This window comes from Lepidochelys kempii, chromosome 14 (genome assembly GCF_965140285.1).
Source record: "Lepidochelys kempii isolate rLepKem1 chromosome 14, rLepKem1.hap1, whole genome shotgun sequence".
Lineage (NCBI taxonomy): Eukaryota > Metazoa > Chordata > Testudines > Cheloniidae > Lepidochelys > Lepidochelys kempii.
Window position 1 is genome coordinate 30072057 of NC_136393.1, and position 20398 is coordinate 30092454.

Consider the following 20398-nt stretch of genomic DNA (forward strand, 5'->3'; position numbering starts at 1 on the left):
CCTACAGGATCGGGCCTGGCTGGGGAGCAAGGATTCCCCAGCCTCATTTAAGAATCTGACTTCTGGGGTGCTGGCTTGAGCGGGGGCACTGAGTGACTCCATAGCTGTGGGGTGGTGTCAGCCTCTAGGCAGATTTGTGAATGTCGACCAGTGGAAACATAGGTGCTGGGAGGACATAGGTGCCTATGGGGTTAGGTGGCAGCTTTGACGATGTCAGTGATGCCCAGTGGCAGAATTAGGTGCCTGATGAGGCAGAGAGGCACTTGAACACCTTTGTGGAGCTGGGCCCATGTTCCCCTTGTTATCTGTAATTCCTCCATGATGGACCCCACCGAGTGCCCCCGACCTAGTGCACTCCTTCCTGGACAGCAGTCAGCAGGGGCTGGAGGCAGGAGATATGGGGGGCTTGTGCAAGGACATGTCTGGTGCTAGATCAGAGTGCACTTGTGGGGATGTTCTCCACACCCAGAGAAGAGACAGCACAAGGAAACCCAGTTAATCTGAGAGAAGCAATGCTGGCAGTTGAAAGGAGCCCAGGAACAGCTGGGCTGGACTGTGCAAACACCGAAGCTTGATTTGATTGACTGATTTATTAAGCTTAGGCGCCATCTATATGCAGCTTTTATACAGACTTAATTAAATTGTTTTCTGATCAGCAACAAACTAAATTTAAGCTATTTTTAAAGCATTCTTAAACTGATTTAAATGTAAAAAGAAAAGGAGTACTTGTGGCACCTTAGAGACTAACAAATTTATTTGAGCATAAGCTTTTGTGAGCTACAGCTCACTTCATCGGATGCATTCAGTGGAAAATACAGTGGGGAGATTTATATACATAGAGAACATGAAACAATGGGTGTTACCATACACACTGTAACCAGAGTGATCACTTAAGGTGAGCTATTACCAGCAGGAGAGCGGAGGGGGGGAGAGGGGGGACCTTTTGTAGTGATAATCAAGGTAGGCCATTTCCAGCAGTTGACAAGAACGTCTGAGGAACAGTGGGGGGGGATAAACATGGGGAAATAGTTTTACTTTGTGTAATGGCTCATCCACTCCCAGTCTCTATTCAAGCCTAAGTTAATTGTATCCAGTTTGCAAATTAATTCCAATTTAGCAGTCTCTCATTGGAGTCTGTTTTTGAAGTTCTTTTGTTGAAGTATTGCCACTTTTAGGTCTGAAGACGTCAAGAATTATAACATTCAAAAACCAGTTGGAGAACACTTCAATCTCTCTGGTCACTCGATTACAGACCTAAAAGTGGCAATTCTTCAACAAAAAAACTTCAAAAACAGATTCCAGTGAGAGACTGCTGAATTGGAATTAATTTGCAAACTGGATACAATGTACTTTTTCCAATTCAAATATAATCTTTTTTTAAGATGGGGCACCCAGAACACAGTATTCAAGGTGTGGATGTCCCCTAGATTTCTATAGTAGCATTATAACATTTTCTGTCTTATTATCTGTTTCCTAATGGTTCCTAATTTTCAATTCACTTTTTTGACTACTGCTGCACATTGAGTGGATGTTTTCAGAGAACTATCTACAATGACTCCAAGATCTCTTCATGAGTGGTAACAGCTAATTTAGACCCCATCGTTTTATATGTACAGTTGGGGTTAGATTTTCAAATGTGCATTGCTTTGTACTTATCAACACTGAATTTCCTCTGCCATTTTGTTGTCCAGTCACCCAGTTTTGAGAGATCCCATTGTTGCTCTTCATAGTCTGCTTTGGATTTAACAATCTTGAGTAATTTGTATCATCTGCAAACTTTGCTACCTCACTGTTTACCCCCTTTTCCAGATCATTTATGAATATGTTGAACAGCACTGGTCCCAATACAGATCCTTGGGGGACCCCACTATTAACCTCTTTCCTATATTTTAATCAATTACTGATCCATGAGCGGACCTTCCCTCTTATCCCCTGACTCAAGAGCTTTTAGTATGGGACCTTATCAAAGGCTTTCTGAAAGTCCAAGTACTCTGTATCAACTGGATATAGTTGTCCAACTTGTTCACATGCTTGTTGAAATGCTCAAAGAATTCTAACAGATTGGTGAGGAATGATTTCCCTTTACAAAAGTTATGTTGACTATTCTCCAGCATATTATGTTTACCTATGTTTCTGATATTTCTGTTCTTTACTATTGTTTCAAGGAATTTGCCTGGTACTGAAGTTAGGCTCACTGGCCTGTAATTGTCAGGCTCTACTCTGGAGACTTTTTTTTTTTTTAAAATTGCATTGTTAGTTATCCTCCAGTCATCTGGTACAGAGGCTGATTTTAGCAATAGATTACTGTACATACCACAGTCAGTAGTGCTGCCATTTCATATTTGATACAGTGTTGTAGCCATGTCAGTCCCAGGACATTAGAGAGACAAGGTGGGTGAGGCAATATCTTTTATGGGACTAACTTCACTGTGAGTGGTCCCTTGAAATATGTGTTAACTAATAATGCTAAACAGTCTGTTCCACTTTGTATTTAGCTGGGACACTATGAGTACATTTCCCAGCCCTGAAGAGCTCTGTGTAAGCTGGAAAGCTCGTCTCTCTCACCAACAGAAGTTGGCCCAATAAAAGATATTATCTCACCCATCTTGTCTCTCTAATTTCATATTTTGAATTCCTTCAGAACTCTTGGGTGAATACCATCTGGTCCTGGTGACTTATTACTGTGTAATTTATCAATTTGTTTCAAAACCTCCTCTATTGACACCTCAATCTGTGACAGTGCCTCAGATTTGTCATCTAATAGGAATGGCTCAGGTGTGGAAATCTTCCTTACATCCCTGCAGTGAAGACCAACGCAAAGAATTCATTTAGCTTCTCTGCAGCAGTCTTGTCTTCCTTGAGTGCTCCCTTAGCACTTTGATCATCCAGGGCTTGTACACACTAACGCTTACTTCAGTATAACTCAAGTCACTCAAGGGTGTGGAAAAGCCCCCCCACCCTGAGCAATCTAAGTTACAGTGACCAACACACCGGTGTGGACAGCGCTGTGTCAGTGGGAGAAGCTCTCCCGTCAACATAGCTACCGCCAATCGGAGAGCTCCCTCCCGTCAGCATAAAGCGTCTGCACTCACAGCCCAACAGCAGCTTCACTGTAGTGATTCTAGTGTAGACTAGCCCCCAGTGGCCCCACTGGTTGTTTGGCAGGCTTCATGCTTCTGATGTACATCTTTCTTTTTCTTTTCTTTTTTCTTTTGATGTTAGGGTTTGTGTCTTTTGCTAGTTGGTTTTTGCCCTGCCTCTTTATACTTTTACACTTGCCAGAATTTCTGCTCCTTTCTATTTTCTTCAGTAGGATACCAAGCAGTTCAGCTATATTCGCCACTTGGACAGATCCTGTACTCCACTTAGGACCAAATCAAGAATTGCCTCTCCCCTTGTGGGTTCCAGGACTAGCTGTTGCAAGAAGCAGTCAATTAAGGTGTCAAGAAACTTTATCTCTGCATCCTGTCCTGGGGTGACATGTACCCAGTCAATATAGGAATAGTTTAAATCACACATTATTATTGTTTTTTGTAGCCTCTCTAATCTCCTTGAGCATTTCACCATCACCATCCTGGTCAGGTGGTCGGTAGTATATTCCTACCACTATATTCTTATTATTCAAGCATGGAATTACTATCCATAGAGATTCTATGACACTGTTTGAGTCATTTAAGATTTTTACTATATTTGACTTTATGCTTTCTTTTACATATATTATCACTCTCCCACCAGCATGACCTACTCTGTCACTCCCATAAATTTTGTACCCTGGTATTACCATGTAGCTTTGATTATCATCATTACACCAAATTTCTGTGATGTCTATTATATCAAGGGCCTCATTTAACACTAGGCACTCAAATTCACCCATCTTGGTATTTAGATATCTAGTATTATTATTGACAAGCACTTATAATATTTGTCAATAATTCGTTGTCTGCCTTCATGTGATATAATTGAATGGGACTTTTTTTCGATTGACTTTTTCTCTTCAGTTCCTACCCATACTTCAGCAATTTCTATCCTCTCCTCTTTACTAGGATATAGAGGAGACCCTTTGATAAATCCTCCCCTAAGGCTCTCTCTGTCCAACCCATGTGCTCTTTAACACCTGTCACCTTTCCCCCAGCCCTTTGTTTAAGGGCATTATACCAGCAGAGCTATATCAGTATATTTATGCAGCTATGCTTGTACAATTTCCTCATGTAGACAACCTTTAAACTGGTACAACTATTGTGTGAAAAATGTTATACTCGCACAAGGCGGTGGGGGCCTTGCAGGGGGGTGGGTGGAGGAAAGGAGTGACTCAGCAGGCGGTGGGGCCTCATAGGAAGGGGCAGGAATGGGAAGGGGCAAAATGAGGGCAGGTCTTGGGAGGGGGGAAAAGGTGGAGTGGGGGTGAAGAGGAGCAGAGTGGGGGAGGCAGCGTGGGGGGAAGAGTGGGAGTGGGGCTTTGGGGTGGAGCACAGGCAGGGCTATGGCCCAGGTGTCCGCACTCTCAAAGGCGGCGAGCCGGTGACATGCCTCCAAATGGAGGTGCACAGCATCCTGTTTGGGGAGGCTTAGTCTCCCCTGGCCTATTATACCTGCAGCCCATGGTCCTTCTGCTGGGCTCCCTTCCCCTCAGTTGCTCAGTCTTGGTGCTGGACTCCCAGCCGCTCTGGGCCTAAGGAGCTTGTCCCTCACGCTCAGGCACAGTCACGCCCGGGGATGGGGGTAGAAGAGGTTGAAGTGTTTTAGGGAGGATATAGCCTGAGTCCCCCCAGGCCATCAAAGGATGTGTATTGAGGGAGGGATAGCTCAGTGGTTTGAGCACTGGCCTGCTAAACCCAGGGTTGTGAGTTCAATCCTTGAGGGGGCCATTTAGGGATCGGGGCAAAAATTGGGGAGTGGTCCTGCTTTGAGCAGGGGGTTGGACTAGATGACCTCCTGAGGTCCCTTCCAACCCTGATATTCTATGATTCCCTCACCCTGGGACAGGAGGGATGGTCCAGGCCTGGCTCATGACAGTTCATTGATGGGTACAGGGAGGTCGAAGAGGGAGGGATTCAGCATAAGGTGGGCACCCGCTGATTCTGTTATTTGTGGATGAATGGGACTATTGCCATCTCTCTTGGGGCCATTGTAGCTATGCCAGACACCAATGATGCTCCCATAGGATCTCCGCAGCCAGGAGGGTAAATTCTGTAGGAAACCTCAGAGAGAAACCCAGAGAGAGAGACAGGCCCATTCCTGTTTGAGCTAGAGCTTATCTGAAAAAAATCAATCTTGATTTAAAAATTGCCTGTGATGGAGAATCCACCGTGACACCATGAACTGAAACAATTTGGGGGAGGGGCAGCGCGGTAATTTTTCATTCCAATTTAGTACAAAGCCAAATTTCAAAATCAGGAAGACAGCTTCCCTCCCCTGCACAGGTCACCGCGGCAGCAGGTTACCCTGTTCTATGCCTGGCTGAGGGGCTTCTTTAGAAGTATTGTATTCACTCGTATGTATAGGACATTCTGTCAGCTTCATGTATTTATCTGGTCCCCATCATGATCTTCAGTACGTTTCTCCTCACAACATACTTGGTAGGGCAGTGCTAGCATCCAAATAGGGATCTGAGGTGCAGAAAGGCTAAGGGATTTGCCCAAAGGGAGGCTGCAGCAGCACAAGGGATTGAACCAAGGTCTCACAAGTGATAAGCTAGATCCTGGACCGCTGGACCACCCTTCCTCTTCTCTTACAGCACTCCAGTCTGGTGGTTACAAGGGCATAAACCACCAGGGCAAGTCCATATCACTTCCTGTCCAGCTGCTGATGGAAGAAGAAAAAATAATCACAGTGATTGTTGCTATGTGGGTGTAACACAAACTAATCCAGTCCTGCTGTTTGGCCCCCCTTAGTGGCTAGACTGCCTCTAGAGAGTCTGCTGCTTCTTTTGGGTTGTTATGGGTGGGGTAAAACCTCAGTGAAGTTGGTGACTGTAACCACCCTTCAACTGGGATAAATGTAAGAAACAATGAAGCTCCTTTATAGAATGAAATAACTGAAACAATAGCAGCCTCCACCCAAAACAAAAGTACATGTCCCCATCCAGAATCTGAGCTTTGTGGAGAAGTTTTGCTGGCTAGTGTTTTGTGAAGGTTTGTGTGTCTGGAAGGGAAGCAGCAGAACAACCACAGAAGTTGAGATAAAGGGCAGCAAGAAAGAAAGGAGGCCCTGTGAAAAGCCAAGGGAGAGCTTTTGGGCAGAGTGCTGGCTGAAAGACCTTTGAGCTGTGATCAAAGAAACTGTCTCCTGTTGTTTGATTCCTCTTGTATTCAGGAAAACAGGGCTTTGTACATTCTTTGCAAACAAACAGGATTGCACCAAAGAAACACCTGACTCTATCATTAATTTCTCTTCCTAGTAGAAGCAACTCACAGGACCCCAAAATCTGGTTACCAACTTGGGTCAAAAAGGGGTAACATGAGTTAATGATGCTTTAGCTCAGGCAGTATAGGCTCCTGGGGTGAGGTCCCATGTTGAAAAGCTACAGCTGACCCCAGCTAGTAGCATCATTATATGGGTATTTAGGATCAGTGAGGAGAGTCCACAAGGCTACTTACCATAGCTGAAGCTACCTAATGCAGGATAATAGGGTTTATCAAGACATTTATCTCCTCTGGCCTGCATTACCTGGGTTCACCTAGAGCAGGGGCAGGCAAACTTTTTGGCCTGAGGGACACATCAGGTTTCTGAAATTGTATGGAGGGTCGCTTAGGGGAGGCTGTGCCTCCCCAGACAGCCAGGCTTGGCCCAGTCCCAACCCCCTATCTGACCCCCCCCTGCTTCCCGCCCCATCCAACCCCCTCTGTTCCCTGATGGCCCCCCTGGGAACCCCTGCCCCATCCATCCCTCCCTGCCCCCTACCGCCCCATCTCTCATTCCTGACTGCCCCCCCCGGGACCCCTGCCCCATCCAACCACCCCTTCTCCCTGACAGCCCCCAGAACTCCTGCCCCCAACTGCCTCATCTAACCCCCCCTCCTTCCTGACTGCCCCCCTCCGGGACCACTGCCCCCATTCAACCCACCTGTTCCCTGGCTTCTGACCGCCCCAACCCCTATCCACACCCCCGTCCTCTGACCACCACTCTGAACTCCCCTGCCCTCTGTCCAACCCCCCCCCCCCGCTCCCTGCCCCCTAATCACACTGCCTGGAGCACCGGTGGTTACCGGAGCTACAGCCGCGCCACTCAGAGCGCCAGGACAGCCAGCCACCCCACCGTGCAGCACAGAGCACCGGGTCAGGCCCTGGCTCTGCAGCTGTGCTGCCCGGCAAGAGCTCACAGCCCTGCCACCCAGAGCATTGTGAGCTGAGCCTGCAGGGGAGGCTGAACAGCAAGGGAGGGGCCAGGGGTTAGCCTCCCACGTCAGGAGCTCAGGGTAGGGTTGGGCAGGAGGGTCCCACGGGCTGGGCCGTAGTTTGCTCACCTCTGACCTAGAGCCAGCTACATGTGTTCATCAACAGCCCCCAGAGACGTAAATGAGGCCAGAGCCCCAGCTGGTGTGAATCAGCCCTATCTCCACTACAGTCAATCCCCAGCTGGGTGTAAACTGGTGTTGCTCCATTGGACTCAGTGCACCAGCTGAGTATGTGTGCCATAAAATGTACTTATTTCATAGACATTGGCTGAAATTCCCCTTGGGCAGAGGATCAGCATGAGAGCCAGGCTCTGCTTATTAAATCCAGGTAAATAACTGACTTTTCAGGTCACTGGCAATTCCTAAAGAAAATTAGGAAAAAAAGATCAGGTCGACCTAAAAACAATTTTTTTTAAAGTTTAAGTGTATTGAAAAGTCAGAAAAAATGGTTTTGGATCGAACAAGGTTTCTGATTTCAATACTTTTCACATTAAAAACAATTAAAGGAAATTATGAAACAAAATGTTGTTCCAAACCAAAAATCAAAATGTTTCATTTCCAAAAACATCAAAAAAAATGTTCTGGTTTCTTTTCTTTTTGTTTCTCCAAAATTTTTTGCCCAGCTCTACCATTTACATCCTGCTCCAGGCCTACATTTGCTCGCTCACAAACACACACACAATTCTCTGTGTGTTCCAAGCATGATTCATATTTAAACAGAAGTAATTAACATTTATTAATTGTACTACAGTAGCAATGAACAGGCCCAGTTCTGATTGGGGCTCCATTGCACCGAGCGCTACATAAACACATAGAAAGACATGGTCTCTGTGCCAAAGAGTTTACAATTTAAACAAGACAAAACAGAGAAAAAGACAGACTACAGATAAGGAAATGACTGGAAGTTTTCTCCACATATATATTACCAAACACATATATGAAGTACAGCTAGACTGACAGAGGGATATGCATGGTGATTATGACTGGCCAAAACATATGCTGTCTAAACTTTTTATTGATAGAAATTTGAATTTTGACTAACATATTTTTCATGAAAAGGAAAATATATGATTTCTGAGGAAAATATCAGTTTTTCATCTAAAAGACAAAACAAAACAAAAAGCAAAACCCTGAACTCCCTCAAAATGAAATGTTTCCATTTGGAAATTCTGCCAAGGTTGCTTCATGAGAATTGTAGTTCAGTTGTTTCATATCCCCATTCTACTCGATGGGCCGGGTTCCCCAGATGGATTTCATCTCCCATGATGTATCGTGGCCATGGGACTTCCATGATTCACCACCTTCCCTCAGCAAGGCATCATGGGAGATGAGGGCCAACTAAGGAGCCTGGCCATAAAGGAGAATGGGGGCAAGAAGCACACAAACTACATTTCCCATGAGGCACCATGGTGTCCTTTCAGAATTGAAATATTTCCATTTTGCATTTAAAAGTTGAAATTTCCTGTGAAAAATTTCAACAAAAACATTTCCCCCCTCATTTTCATGATAATTTTCCATGGGACCAACTTTAATGTGATTAGATAGATAGATTGATAGATAAGAGCAGGAGTAGTCAATAGGTGGACCATGGGCCAAATCCGGACCACCAGACACTTTTGAATAGACCCCAAAATGTTATTTACTTATTATCATTATTGTTGGGATTTTTAAAATTATGTTCTCTGGAGTCTGGACCTTGATTATACTTGACCAAGAAATTTGGATCTTGAGAAAAAATAACTGACTACCCCTGGGTTAGAGGGTATTAAATCCCCCTTAATCCCTCAAAATAGAGCACAAATGGGACTGAAGTGGGGCTTTGCCCTTGGTCTGGACTGCATACGGGTGAAAGAACAGGAAACATCCCTTGAAACACATTTGTGAATGCTGTTTCCTGTATTGTGACCAGCTGCATAGAGAGGGAGCTACAGGATTTTTGTCCATCACTATGGAGAGCTCCAAAACACAGGAACTGCCCAGAATGCATGTGTGTGGCAGGAGGGGGCAATACACCAGATGGCACAGCTAGCTTGTTATCTCCCCTCCTGCCACCCCAGAGAACCAGAGGCCTTCATCACTTTGGATAGTTTGGGGCTTTAAGAAAAATAAAATTTCCCTTTGGCTCCCAATTCCTCGCAACCCCAGAAAAACAATCCATTCATGCAGTGCCCACCTCTTTCACCAGAACCCCTGCTTCCCAAGGCAGCCACTCCCTCCCCCACTCAAATACCAGCTCCCTCCCTCCTCTGACTGTTCCTCTCCCTACACCACACACACACCAATCCCCTTATCCTCCTAAGCACTGTGGGCTAAGATTTTCAAAGGAACCTTGTCATAAATATAAAGGGAAGGGTAACCACCTTTCTGTATACAGTGCTATAAAATCCCTCCTGGCCAGAGGCAACATTCTGTTATCTGTAAAGGGTTAAGCAGCTCAGCTAACCTGGCTGGCACCTGACCCAAAGGACCAATAAGGGAACATGATACTTTCAAATCTTGGAGGGGGGGAAAAAGGCTTTTGTTTGTGCTCTTTGTTTACCTGTTGGTTCTCTCTTGGGACTCAGCTCCAATCCGTCTGTCTCTGATCCCCTGATGAGGAACCCAATCGTGAAGACCCTCATCTGGTTGGGGACAGGAGCCTTGGGGATGCCTGGCTACCACTCCAGCTGCTCCCAGATCCTGCTATAGCCTCATTTGGGTCAGGAATCTGTTCCTTAGAGTGGTCATCATCCTCCAGCTGCACGATTAACTGTGCTTTGGTGAACTTTTGAATGTGGAACCCTCTCTTTTTGCACAGGATTACAGTGTCCTTCTTAAGGAGATGGTGATAGGCCATCACTTTGCTGTTCCCAAGTTGTTGTGGACTCACAGGCCTGTGTGCTCTTAGCTCCCCCATGGTTTCTAGGGAGAACCCCTAGTGTGCCAGCCTTCTCAAGGTCACCACCTCCTTGCCAGGGCCAAGCCACAGGCTCTTCTGCCCTGAGACTGCTCACTGCAGTCCCCAGGAGGACCCCATTACTGCACAGTCCTTCTCGCTGGTCACACCCTCCCAGGAGTTAAGCGTAGCTCCTCCGCCCCTGAAACTGCTCCTCTCTGAGCCTTCAGCATGCCTGGTCCTCATTAGCCCTCCTTCCTTTTACTGCTCCCCAGTCACTTACTGCAGGAAGTGCCATCCACGGGGTGCAGTACATCCCACCCCTGACACCAGTTGTCACAGAGTCTCTGGGCGATGTTCTGGAACTACTCCCTACGAAACCAGACAGGACTGGGGTGAGGTCTCCTCTCTGTGAGCAGCCTGTCTACAGGGCAAAAAGCTCACACAGCTTCCACCTTCTTAGGCCTGACCTCAGAGCATTCAGCATCCTCTGCCCCTCCGTGTGCTTCCCACAGCGAGTCCACCCAGGCGGGGTCCTGGGGAAGCCAGAGGGTCCTGCACCCCAATTTCGCAGTCAGACGTGACTCTTAGCCAGCCAGTAAAAGAGAGGTTTATTAGATGACAGGAATATGGTCTAAAACAGAGCTTGTAGGTACAGAGAACAGGACCCCTCAGCCGGATCCATTTTGGGGGGCAGTGAGCCAGACAACCTTGTCTGCACTTCACTCCACGTCCCCAGCTGGCCCCACACTGACTCACCCTCCAGCCCCGCCTCCTCTGGGCTTTGTCCCTTTCCCAGGCCAGGAGGTCACCTGATTCTTTGTTCTCCAACCCTTTAGCTCTCACCTTGCAGGGGGGAAGGGCCCAGGCCATCAGTTGCCAGGAGACAGAGTGTCGGCCATTACTCTCCCTTATCCCACCACCTAGAGACTTAAGAAATGCATAGGGGAAACTGAGGCACCCCTATAGTATTCAGAGGAAACATTAAGAACAGTCCCACTTGGTCACAGCAGGTACTTGTCCCAGTCCTGCGGACGCTGATTCATAAAAGTCCTCAGCATCATCCTCAGGGTCCCATAAAATCTCTCCACCAGCCCGTTCATGCTGCTGCTGCAGCTCGTGCAGCTCTTTTTCAGGGTCTCGCGGTCTCTCACAGGGGAAAGGCTTTTGTTTGTGCTCTTTGTTTATGTGTTTGTTCTCTCTTGGGACTGAGAGAGACCAGACAGAAATCCATCTTCTCCAACCCCCTAGTCAAACCAGGACCAATCCCCAATTTTTGCCCCAGAACCCTAAATGGCCCCCTCAAGGATTGAACTCAAAACCGTGGGTTTAGCAGGCCAATGCTCAAACCACTGAACTATCCCTCCTCCAAGATTTGAAAGTATCATGTTCCCTTATTGGTCCTTTGGGTCAGGTGCCAGCCAGGTTAGTTGAGCTTCTTAACCCCTTACAGGTAACAGGATGTTGCCTCTGGCCAGGAGGGATTTTATAGCATTGTATACAGAAAGATGGTTACCCTTCCCTTTATATTTATGACAAACCTAAAGGACTTAGGCCCCCAAAGACTTGGGCACCCAAGTCCCAGGGAAATTCAATGGCAGTTCGCTAACCCCATGCTACCTATCTATGATGCTAAGAGATCTTCCATCACTGTAGCATCTGGGCACCTCACAACCTTCAGTGCATTTCTCTTTGCATACCTCTGCCAGGCAGGGCAGAGCTATAACCCCATTTTACAGATGGGGGACTGAGAGCCACACACACAAAGGCCCAGGTTTACAAAGGTATCTAGGTGCCTAAAGCTGCAGATAGGCAGCTGGAGGGATTTTTTGAAAGCACTGGAGGAGGTTAAGCACTAGAGCTAGCCAAAAACATTTTGAGGGAATGGTTCTCTGTTGGAAGGGGCATTCTGTCAAAATAGGAGAAATGGATTAGTTCTGATGAAATTTCACTGAGGAAAAATAAAATGAGATGGAAACATGCCTAGAAGGCGGAAAGGTTCTATTTCTACCTTTTGGGGAGGGACCATTTTGATTTTCCTTTTAAAAATGATTGTTTGTTTCAATTAAAAAATATATATATTGCATAATACATATAGTATACGTGTGTGTGTGTGTGTGTGTATTATATATAAATAAATAAAAACATATAAAGTCACAGCCAGAACATGATGGAATTTTGTTGCATGGGAAATTTCTACTTTTTTTGGTTCCCTTTTGGAACTGAATTTTTAGGCATCTTTCAGCACCCAAATACCTTTAAAATCTGACCTTAAAGTCCATTTAAATCAATAAGAGTCAGGAGCCTAAATACCTTTGACAATCTGGGCCTAAGTGATTTATGGAAGAGCAAGAAACTGAGTTTGGGTCTCCTATCCCCAGGCAGGGCCCTGACCCTGGGCTATTCCTCAGGGCTGCGCTCTACCATGCCTCCGTGTGGGGACAGCCCCCCATCACAGGTGTGCCTTCTGGTGCCTTTGGAGCAGCGGGTCGCTGGCACAGCACTTGCCCAGGTAGGGCCCGTTCCTGGCACAGGCTCCTGGCGGCAGGCGGCAGGGTTTCTCACCCCTATGGGTGCGCTGGTGCGCCAGGAGGGTGGAGTTCTGGCTGAAGCCCCTCCCGCAGGCAGCGCAGCGGTAGGGTGCCTCCCCGGTGTGGGTGCGCAGGTGCACAAAGAGGGTGGAGCTCTGGGAGAAGCGTTTCCCGCAGCGGGCGCAGGGGTAGGGCCTCTCGCCCGTGTGGACGCGCTGGTGCCGGGTCAGGTTGGAGCTGGCGCTGAAGCGCTTCCCGCAGTCGGTGCAGGAGTAGGGCCTCTCCCCGGTGTGCACACGCCGGTGCAGGGTCAGGTAGGCGTTGCGGCCAAAGCCCTTCCCGCACTCGGGGCAGATGAAGGACTTCCCCTCCTCCTCTGGGGCAGAGGGCAGCTCTCCGGCGTGGGTGCGCTGGTGCCGCGCGAAGTTGGACCGCTCGTGGAAACCCTTCCCGCAGTGGGGACAGGTGTGGGGCTTCTCCTGGCGATGGGTGCGGCGGTGCCGGGCCAGCGTGGAGCCCTCCCGGAAGCTCTTCCCACACTCGGGGCACCGGTGGGGCTTCTCCCCTGTGTGGGAGCGCAGGTGCTGCATCAGGTGGGAGCTCTGGCCAAAGCGCTTCCCGCATGCGTCGCAAGCATAGGGGCGCTCCCCTGTGTGGATGCGCCGGTGGGTGGCCAGGGCTGAGCGGACGGGGAAGCCTTTCCCGCACTCGGGGCACTGGTGGGGACGCTCGCCGTGGGACCGGCGGTGCTTGCTGAGGTCTGAGCCACGCCGGAAGCCTTTCCCACACTCGCTGCACACATTGGGCCGCTCCCTGGCCTGGCCCTGACTCTCCACAGCTCCGCCACAGGGAGGGGATGGGCCCCTGGTGGGGTGCTGCCCAGAGCCTGGCTCACACTCCGACTCTGAGGGCGAGTTTCTCTGCTGCCTTCCTGAACTGCCCTCAGTCACACAGGCTGCTCCCTGACCAGGGCTCTGCACCTGCAGCTGCGCAGGGGTGTCCTGTTGCGGCCTCTCCTCCTCCTCCCTCGCCATCCCCTCGGCAGCTGCAATTGAGAGAATCCAGAGATGAGTCAGTGTCTCTGCAGGCAGCAAGGGAACATTGGGAATGGGGATGCTAAAGGGAGTGTCACAAAGGAATTGAGAGGGTCAAAAATCAGAAGCTGATTCCCCAAACCCTCCATTCTCCCAGAGGAGAGAGAGCAGGGCCAGGCCTGCCCCCGCAGCCCGTCTGAGCAAGCATGGGAAGGGATCTCCAGCCAGGGTGGGCGGGAAGCGCTGAGTTGAGTCCGCCATGAGGATATGACCTGCTGGGGACAATCCTGACCTGGATGAGATGAGACAGAACTGGGGGAGCTCCCAAGGGCTTGGATGGTTTCCAAGTTAGTTTAACTAAATCCTCACCTCTGTGGCTGTGTCTTGGGACCTCCCTGTCCTCAGAGCCCTGGGGATCTGGTACCCACGGCTCCTCCCCTCCTTCCAGCTGGGAGATCACACGGGGTTTGGGAACGGGAAACCCTGCTCAGGGGTAGAAAATGGGAGAGGTTGAGGCTGGTATTCACGTTGTGCTTTTCATGCAGGCAGTTCTCTGCTTTCATATCAGCCCCTTTCTTTGCTGGGTGAGGGGGTGCTTGAGACAAAGCGACTGGAAAATATTCATGGAGACCCACTCTGTGGGTTCACACATCCGGTGGCAGACAAATGGGGTTCTCTGCAGTCCACTTAAGGCTCCCCGGTTTGTACACACACACACACACACACACGTGTCCCTGGGGTGTAAAAATCCACCTGCCCATTTCACGGTGTAACAGGACAGTGGACTGACTTTTTAAGGTGTACGATGGGAACCCGGTCAGCCCAGCTCAGTTCTAGGATCCTTGGTCAAAAGACCAAGTCACTGAACTGGAGAAGCAGCCAGGAATTAATAAGGAAGCAACTGCTGACCTTAGCTTTACCGCCTGAGGCTGGAGTGGTACAAGTATCTCCAGACAAGCTTGTGCTCCACTTGCCAGTGATGGGCCAAGATGGCTTCTGGGGGTTCCAGGCAGTTGCCCTCAGATGTCTTTGCCCAAGAGCAGGGCATACTGGGAAATGTAGCTCACTCTGGCAGCTCTGGCAGCAGTGGGCCCTCCTTGTCAAAAAGACTAATGGCATACTGAGCTGCATTAATAGGAGCATTGCCAGCAGATTGAGGGATGTGATCGTTCCCCTCTATTTGGCACCGGTGAGGCCATATCTGGAGCACTGCATCCAGTTTTGGGCCCCCCACTACAAAAAGGATGTGAACAAATTGGAGAGAGTCCAGCAGAAGGCAATGAAAATTATTAGGGGCCTGGGGCACATGACTTACAAGAAGAGGCTGATGGAACTGGGCTTATTTAGTCTGCAGAAGAGAAGAGTGAGGGGGGATTTGATAGCAGCCTTCAATTACCTGAAGGGGGGTTCCAAAGAGGATGGAGCTAGGCTATTCTAAGTGGTGGCAGATGACAGAACAAGGAGCAATGGTCTCAAGTTGCAGTGCGGGAGGTTTAGGTTGGATATTAGGAAAAACTTTTTCACTAGGAGGGTGGTGAAGCACTGGAATGTGTTACCTAGGGAAGTGGTGGAATCTCCTTCCTTTGAAGTTTTTAAGGTCAGGCTTGACAAAGCCCTGGCTGGGATGATTTAGTTGGGGATTGGTCCTGCTTTGAGCAGGGGGTTGGACTAGATCCCTTCCAACCCTGATATTCTATGATTCTATGAGAGAGGTCCTGGAGGCTAAATTTAGGCTGCTAGTAAGAGATTGAAGTCCAGGTCCTCTCTCTGAAGCTGAAACGCTTCCACAGGAGGGTGGTGAAGCAGTGGAATGTGTTACCTAGGGAGGTGGTGGAATCTCCATCCTTAGAGATTTTTAAAGCCCGGATTGACAAAGCCCTGGCTGGGATGCTTTAGTTGGGGTTGGTCCTGCTTTGAGCAGGGATTGGACTAGATAACCTCCTGAGTTCTCTTCCAACCCTAATCTTCTATGATTCTCTGTCAATGTTCTAGAGTGGGCCAAAGCATGCTGGGAAATCAGGGGAAGGACATGAATCCTGCCCTTACCGCAAAGACCTGGAACAGAGCTGGTGGGGAAATTTTTGACACAATGTTTTTTTTTCTTAAATCAGAAAATGCCAATTTATGGAAACCAATTTCTCAGGTCCAGGATGAAGCCTAGGGTCAGACAGCCCTATCCATTCCAATGGGTAGGGAACGCGGCTGGGATCTAGGTTTGAGTCCGTGGCCAGAATCTAGCAGAGCAGCAAGTTCAGTCTATACCTTCTGCACCCCAGGGAGAGCTCAGATCTTTCTCACTCTTTGCGAACTTCCCCCATTGGAGCTGTTCCACTTTGAATAAGCAATTAAATATTAATTGGGCCGACGCAAGAGAAATTGGTTCCACAGCCTGGGGGTTTGGGCACCCCAGAGGGACTGGCAGAGCCAAGTCTCTGCTCCAGATCAGAGCCTTGCAAACGGGGGAGTCCTGGGAGGGAGCTCTGCAGGTGCAGGAGGAGTGATTAGGTGATCCTGGGGGTGAGTTTGCTGTCTGTTAGCTTGTTGTGTGCCTGCTTGATTGATGTTTATAGTGTGGTCTGTTTTGGGGGCTGTGTGCTGAGCCTAGTGGCCTGCTAGGCTAGGCTGAGACCTTACTAATGGGGCTCTTGCCAGCCATCCTTTGACCCCTTGACAAGGAGCAAGGCTAATTCAGGGAAAAGAGGGGTTTAAAAAATCTGCTTCTGAGTTTTGCAAGGCAACTTCGGGGGTGTGTGTGGGGGGGGAAGCCTGAAAGCAAGATACATCTAACAAACATACTTTAAACTTAGGCCAATAACCCCACTCACACCCCCCCAAAAAAAACCCAAAACAAAACCCCCAAAGAATGAATGAACAAACAAACCAACCAATCCTGCAAAAGCAAAAAAGAATGCAGGCAGAAGCCCAGCAGCAGTGTGGGGGCTATCCAGTTTATTGCCCTGAATGAAACATGTATGATTATCTGCCTTGTGGGCGGGTTATGGTGGCATATTTTTGCACTCGGTGAAAAGAGCTCATGGCCCTCAGAGACTGAGTATGGGCTGTGGAGACCAGAGTGACTAAACTGGAGAAGCTAAGGGAGACAGAGAGGTAGAATAATAGAATCATAGAATATCGGGGTTGGAAGGGACCTCAGGAGGTCATCTAGTCCAACCCCCTGCTCAAAGCAGGACCGATCCCCAATTAAATCATCCCAGCCAGGGCTTTGTCAAGCCTGACCTTAAAAACCTCTAAGGAAGGAGATTCCACCACCTCCCTAGGTAACGCATTCCAGTGCTTCACCACCCTCCTAGTGAAAAAGTTTTTCCCAATATCCAACCTAAGCCTCCACCACTGCAACTTGAGACCATTATTCCTCGTTCTGCCATCTTCTACCACTGAGAACAGTCTAGATCCATCCTCTTTGGAACCCCCTTTCAGGTAGTTGAAAGCAGCTATCAAATCCCCCCTCATTCTTCTCTTCCGCAGGCTAAACAATCCCAGTTCCCTCAGCCTCTCCTCATAAGTCATGTGTTCCAGCCCCCTAATTACAGACAAGACTTTTCAGGACAGAGCAGAACGGTCCCACCCCAAGTCTGACAGCCTCTGTGCTGCTGAGGAGGATGGAAGTCTCAGGGTTAATGGCTATTAGCTAGGATGGGTAAGGAAGTCTTGGGGTTAATGGTTATTAAGCAGGATGGGTAAGGAATGGTGTCCCTAGCCTCTGTTTGTCAAAGGGTGGAGATGGATGGCAGCAGAGAGATCACTTGATCATTACCTGTTAGGTTCACTTCCTCTGGGGCACCTGGCATTGGCCACTGTCGGTAGACAGGATACTGGGCTGGATGGACCTTTGGTCTGACCCAGTATGGCCATTCTTATGTTCTTATGGGGAAGGAGAACATCCAACTGGAGCAGAGGGAAACGATTCCAGATGATGTCATAGTATTCCAGTTATTAGGAAGAGCCAAGTAATAGGAATAGGAGAGTGAATCATTAGAAATATAGGTAGCTGGGTTTGTGATGACTGGGAGAACTGCATGGTGAACTGCCTGCCTGGTGCGAGGGTTGCAGACCTCTCAAGACATCTAGATAGACATGTGTTCAATGCTGGGGAGGAGCTGGTAGTCCATGTAGGTACCAATGACGTAAGGAAGGATAGGAGAGGGCTCCTGCCTCATACTGAGAAAGAGGGACGATCAGCGAGTTATCTCAAGTGCCTATACATAAATGCAAGAAGCCTGGGAAACAAGCAGGGAGAACTGGAAGTCCTGGCACAGTCAAGGAATTATGATGAGATTGGAACAACAGAGACTTGGTGGGATAACTCACATGACTGGAGTACTGTCATGGATGGGTATAAACTGTTCAGGAAGGACAGGCAGGGCAGAAAAGGTGGGGGAGTTGCATTGTATGTAAGAGAGCAGTATGACTGCTCAGAGCTCAAGTATGAAACTGCAGAAAAACCTGAGAGTCTCTGGATTAAGTTTAGAAGTGTGAGCAACAAGGGTGATGTCGTGCTGGGAGTCTGCTATAGACCACGAGACCAGGGGGATGAGGTGGACGAGGCTTTCTTCCGGCAACTCGCAGAAGTTACTAGATCGCATGCCCTGGTTCTCATGGGAGACTTCAATCACCCTGATATCTGCTGGGAGAGCAATACAGAGGTGCACAGACAATCCAAGAAGTTTTTGGAAAGTGTAGGGGACAATTTCCTGGTGCAAGTGCTGGAGGAACCAACTAGGGGCAGAGCTCTTCTTGACCTGCTGCTCACAAACTGGGAAGAATTAGTAGGGGAAGCAAAAGTGGATGGGAACCTGGGAGGCAGTGACCATGAGATGATCGAGTTCAGAATCCTGACAAGGAAGAAAGGAGAGCAGTAGAATACGAACTCTGGACTTCAGAAAGGCAGACTTTGATTCCCTCAGGGAACTGATGGGCAGGATCCCCTGGGAGAACAACAATAGGGGGAAAGGAGTTCAGGAGAGCTGGCTGTATTTTAAAGAATCCTTATTGAGGTTACAGGAACAAACCATCCCGATGTGTAGAAAGAATAGTAAATATGGCAGGCGACCAGCTTGGCTTAACAGTGAAATCCTTGCTGATCTTAAACACAAAAAAGAAGTTTATATGAAGTGGAAGCTTAGACAAATGACCAGTGAGGAGTATAAAAATATTGCTCAGGCATGCAGGAGTGAAATCAGGAAGGCCACATCACACTTGGAGTTGCAGCTAGGGATTTTAAGAGTAACAAGAAGGGTTTCTTCAGGTATGTTAGCAACAAGAAGAAAGTCAAGGGAGGCAACCTAGTGACAGAGGATGTGGAAAAAGCTAGTGTACTCAATGCTTTTTTTTGCCTCTGTCTTCACGAACAAGGTCAGCTCCTAGACGACTGCACTGGGCAGCACAGCATGGGGAGGAGGTGACCAGCCCTCTGTGGAGAAAGAAGTGGTTTGGGACTATTTAGAAAAGCTGGACGAGCACAAGTCCATAGGGCTGGAAGCGCTGCATCCAAGAGTGCTAAAGAAGTTGGCAGATGTGATTGCAGAGCCATTGGCCATTGTCTTTGAAAACTCATGGCAATCGGGGGGAGGTCCCAGATGACTGGAAAAAGGCTAATGTAATGCCCATCTTTAAAAAAGGGAAGAAGGAGCATCCAGTGAACTACAGACCAGTCAGCCTCACCTCAGTCCCTGGAAAAATCATGGAGCAGGTCGTCAAGGAATCAATTCTGAAGCACTTAGAGGAGAGGAAAGTGATCAGGAACAGTCAGCATGGATTCACCAAGGGCAAGTCATGCCTGACTAATCTAATTGCCTTCTAATATGCCTGTTTCTGTGGATGAGGGAAAAGCAGTGGATGTGTTATTCTTTGACTTTAGCAAAGCTTTTGACACAGTCTCCCACAGTATTCTTGCCAGCAAGTTAAAGAAGTATGGGCTGGATGAATGGACTAGAAGGTGGATAGAAAGTTGGCTAGATCATCGGGCTCAAAGGGTAGTGATCAATGGCTCCATGTCTACTTGGCAGCCGGTATCAACTGGGGTGCCCAAGGGTCGGTCCTGGGGCTGGTTTTGTTCAATATCTTCATTAATGATCTGGAGGATGGCGTGAATTGCACCCTCAGCAAGTTTGCAGATGACACTAAACTGGGAGGAGTGGTAGATATGCTGGAGGGTAGGGATAGGATACAGAGGGACCTAGACAAATTAGAGGATTGGGCCAAAAGAAATCTGATGAGGTTCAACAAGGACAAGTGCAGATTCCTGCATTTAGGACGGAAGAATCCCATGGACCGCTACAGACTAGGGACCGAATGGCTCGGCAGCAGTTCTGCAGAAAAGGACCTAGGGGTTACAGTGGACGAGAAGCTGGATATGAGTCAACAGTGTGCCCTTGTTGCCAAGAAGGCCAATGGCATTTTGGGTTGTATAAGTAGGGGCATTACCAGCAGATCAAGGGACGTGATCGTTCCCCTCTATTTGACATTGCTGAGGCCTCATCTGGAGTACTATGTCCAGTTTTGAGTCCCACACTACAAGAAGGACCTAGTAAAGAGGAGAAGATAT

General features: G+C 48.4%; 1 protein-coding gene across 1 annotated transcript in view; it reads right to left on the reverse strand.

Annotated features, from left to right (window-relative positions):
- Window positions 1-8104: 8104 nt before the first annotated feature.
- LOC140898107 (uncharacterized) overlaps window positions 8105-20398 on the reverse strand; it is a 36644-nt gene continuing 24350 nt past the window's right edge. Inside the window, exons 8-9 of the mRNA XM_073311558.2 lie at window positions 14203-14316; window positions 8105-13844 (exon numbers count right to left, since the gene is read on the reverse strand). Of these exons, the coding sequence (XP_073167659.1) occupies window positions 12721-13844; window positions 14203-14316 (1238 nt within the window). The 3' untranslated portion in view covers window positions 8105-12720. The remainder of the gene's footprint in view (window positions 13845-14202; window positions 14317-20398) is intronic.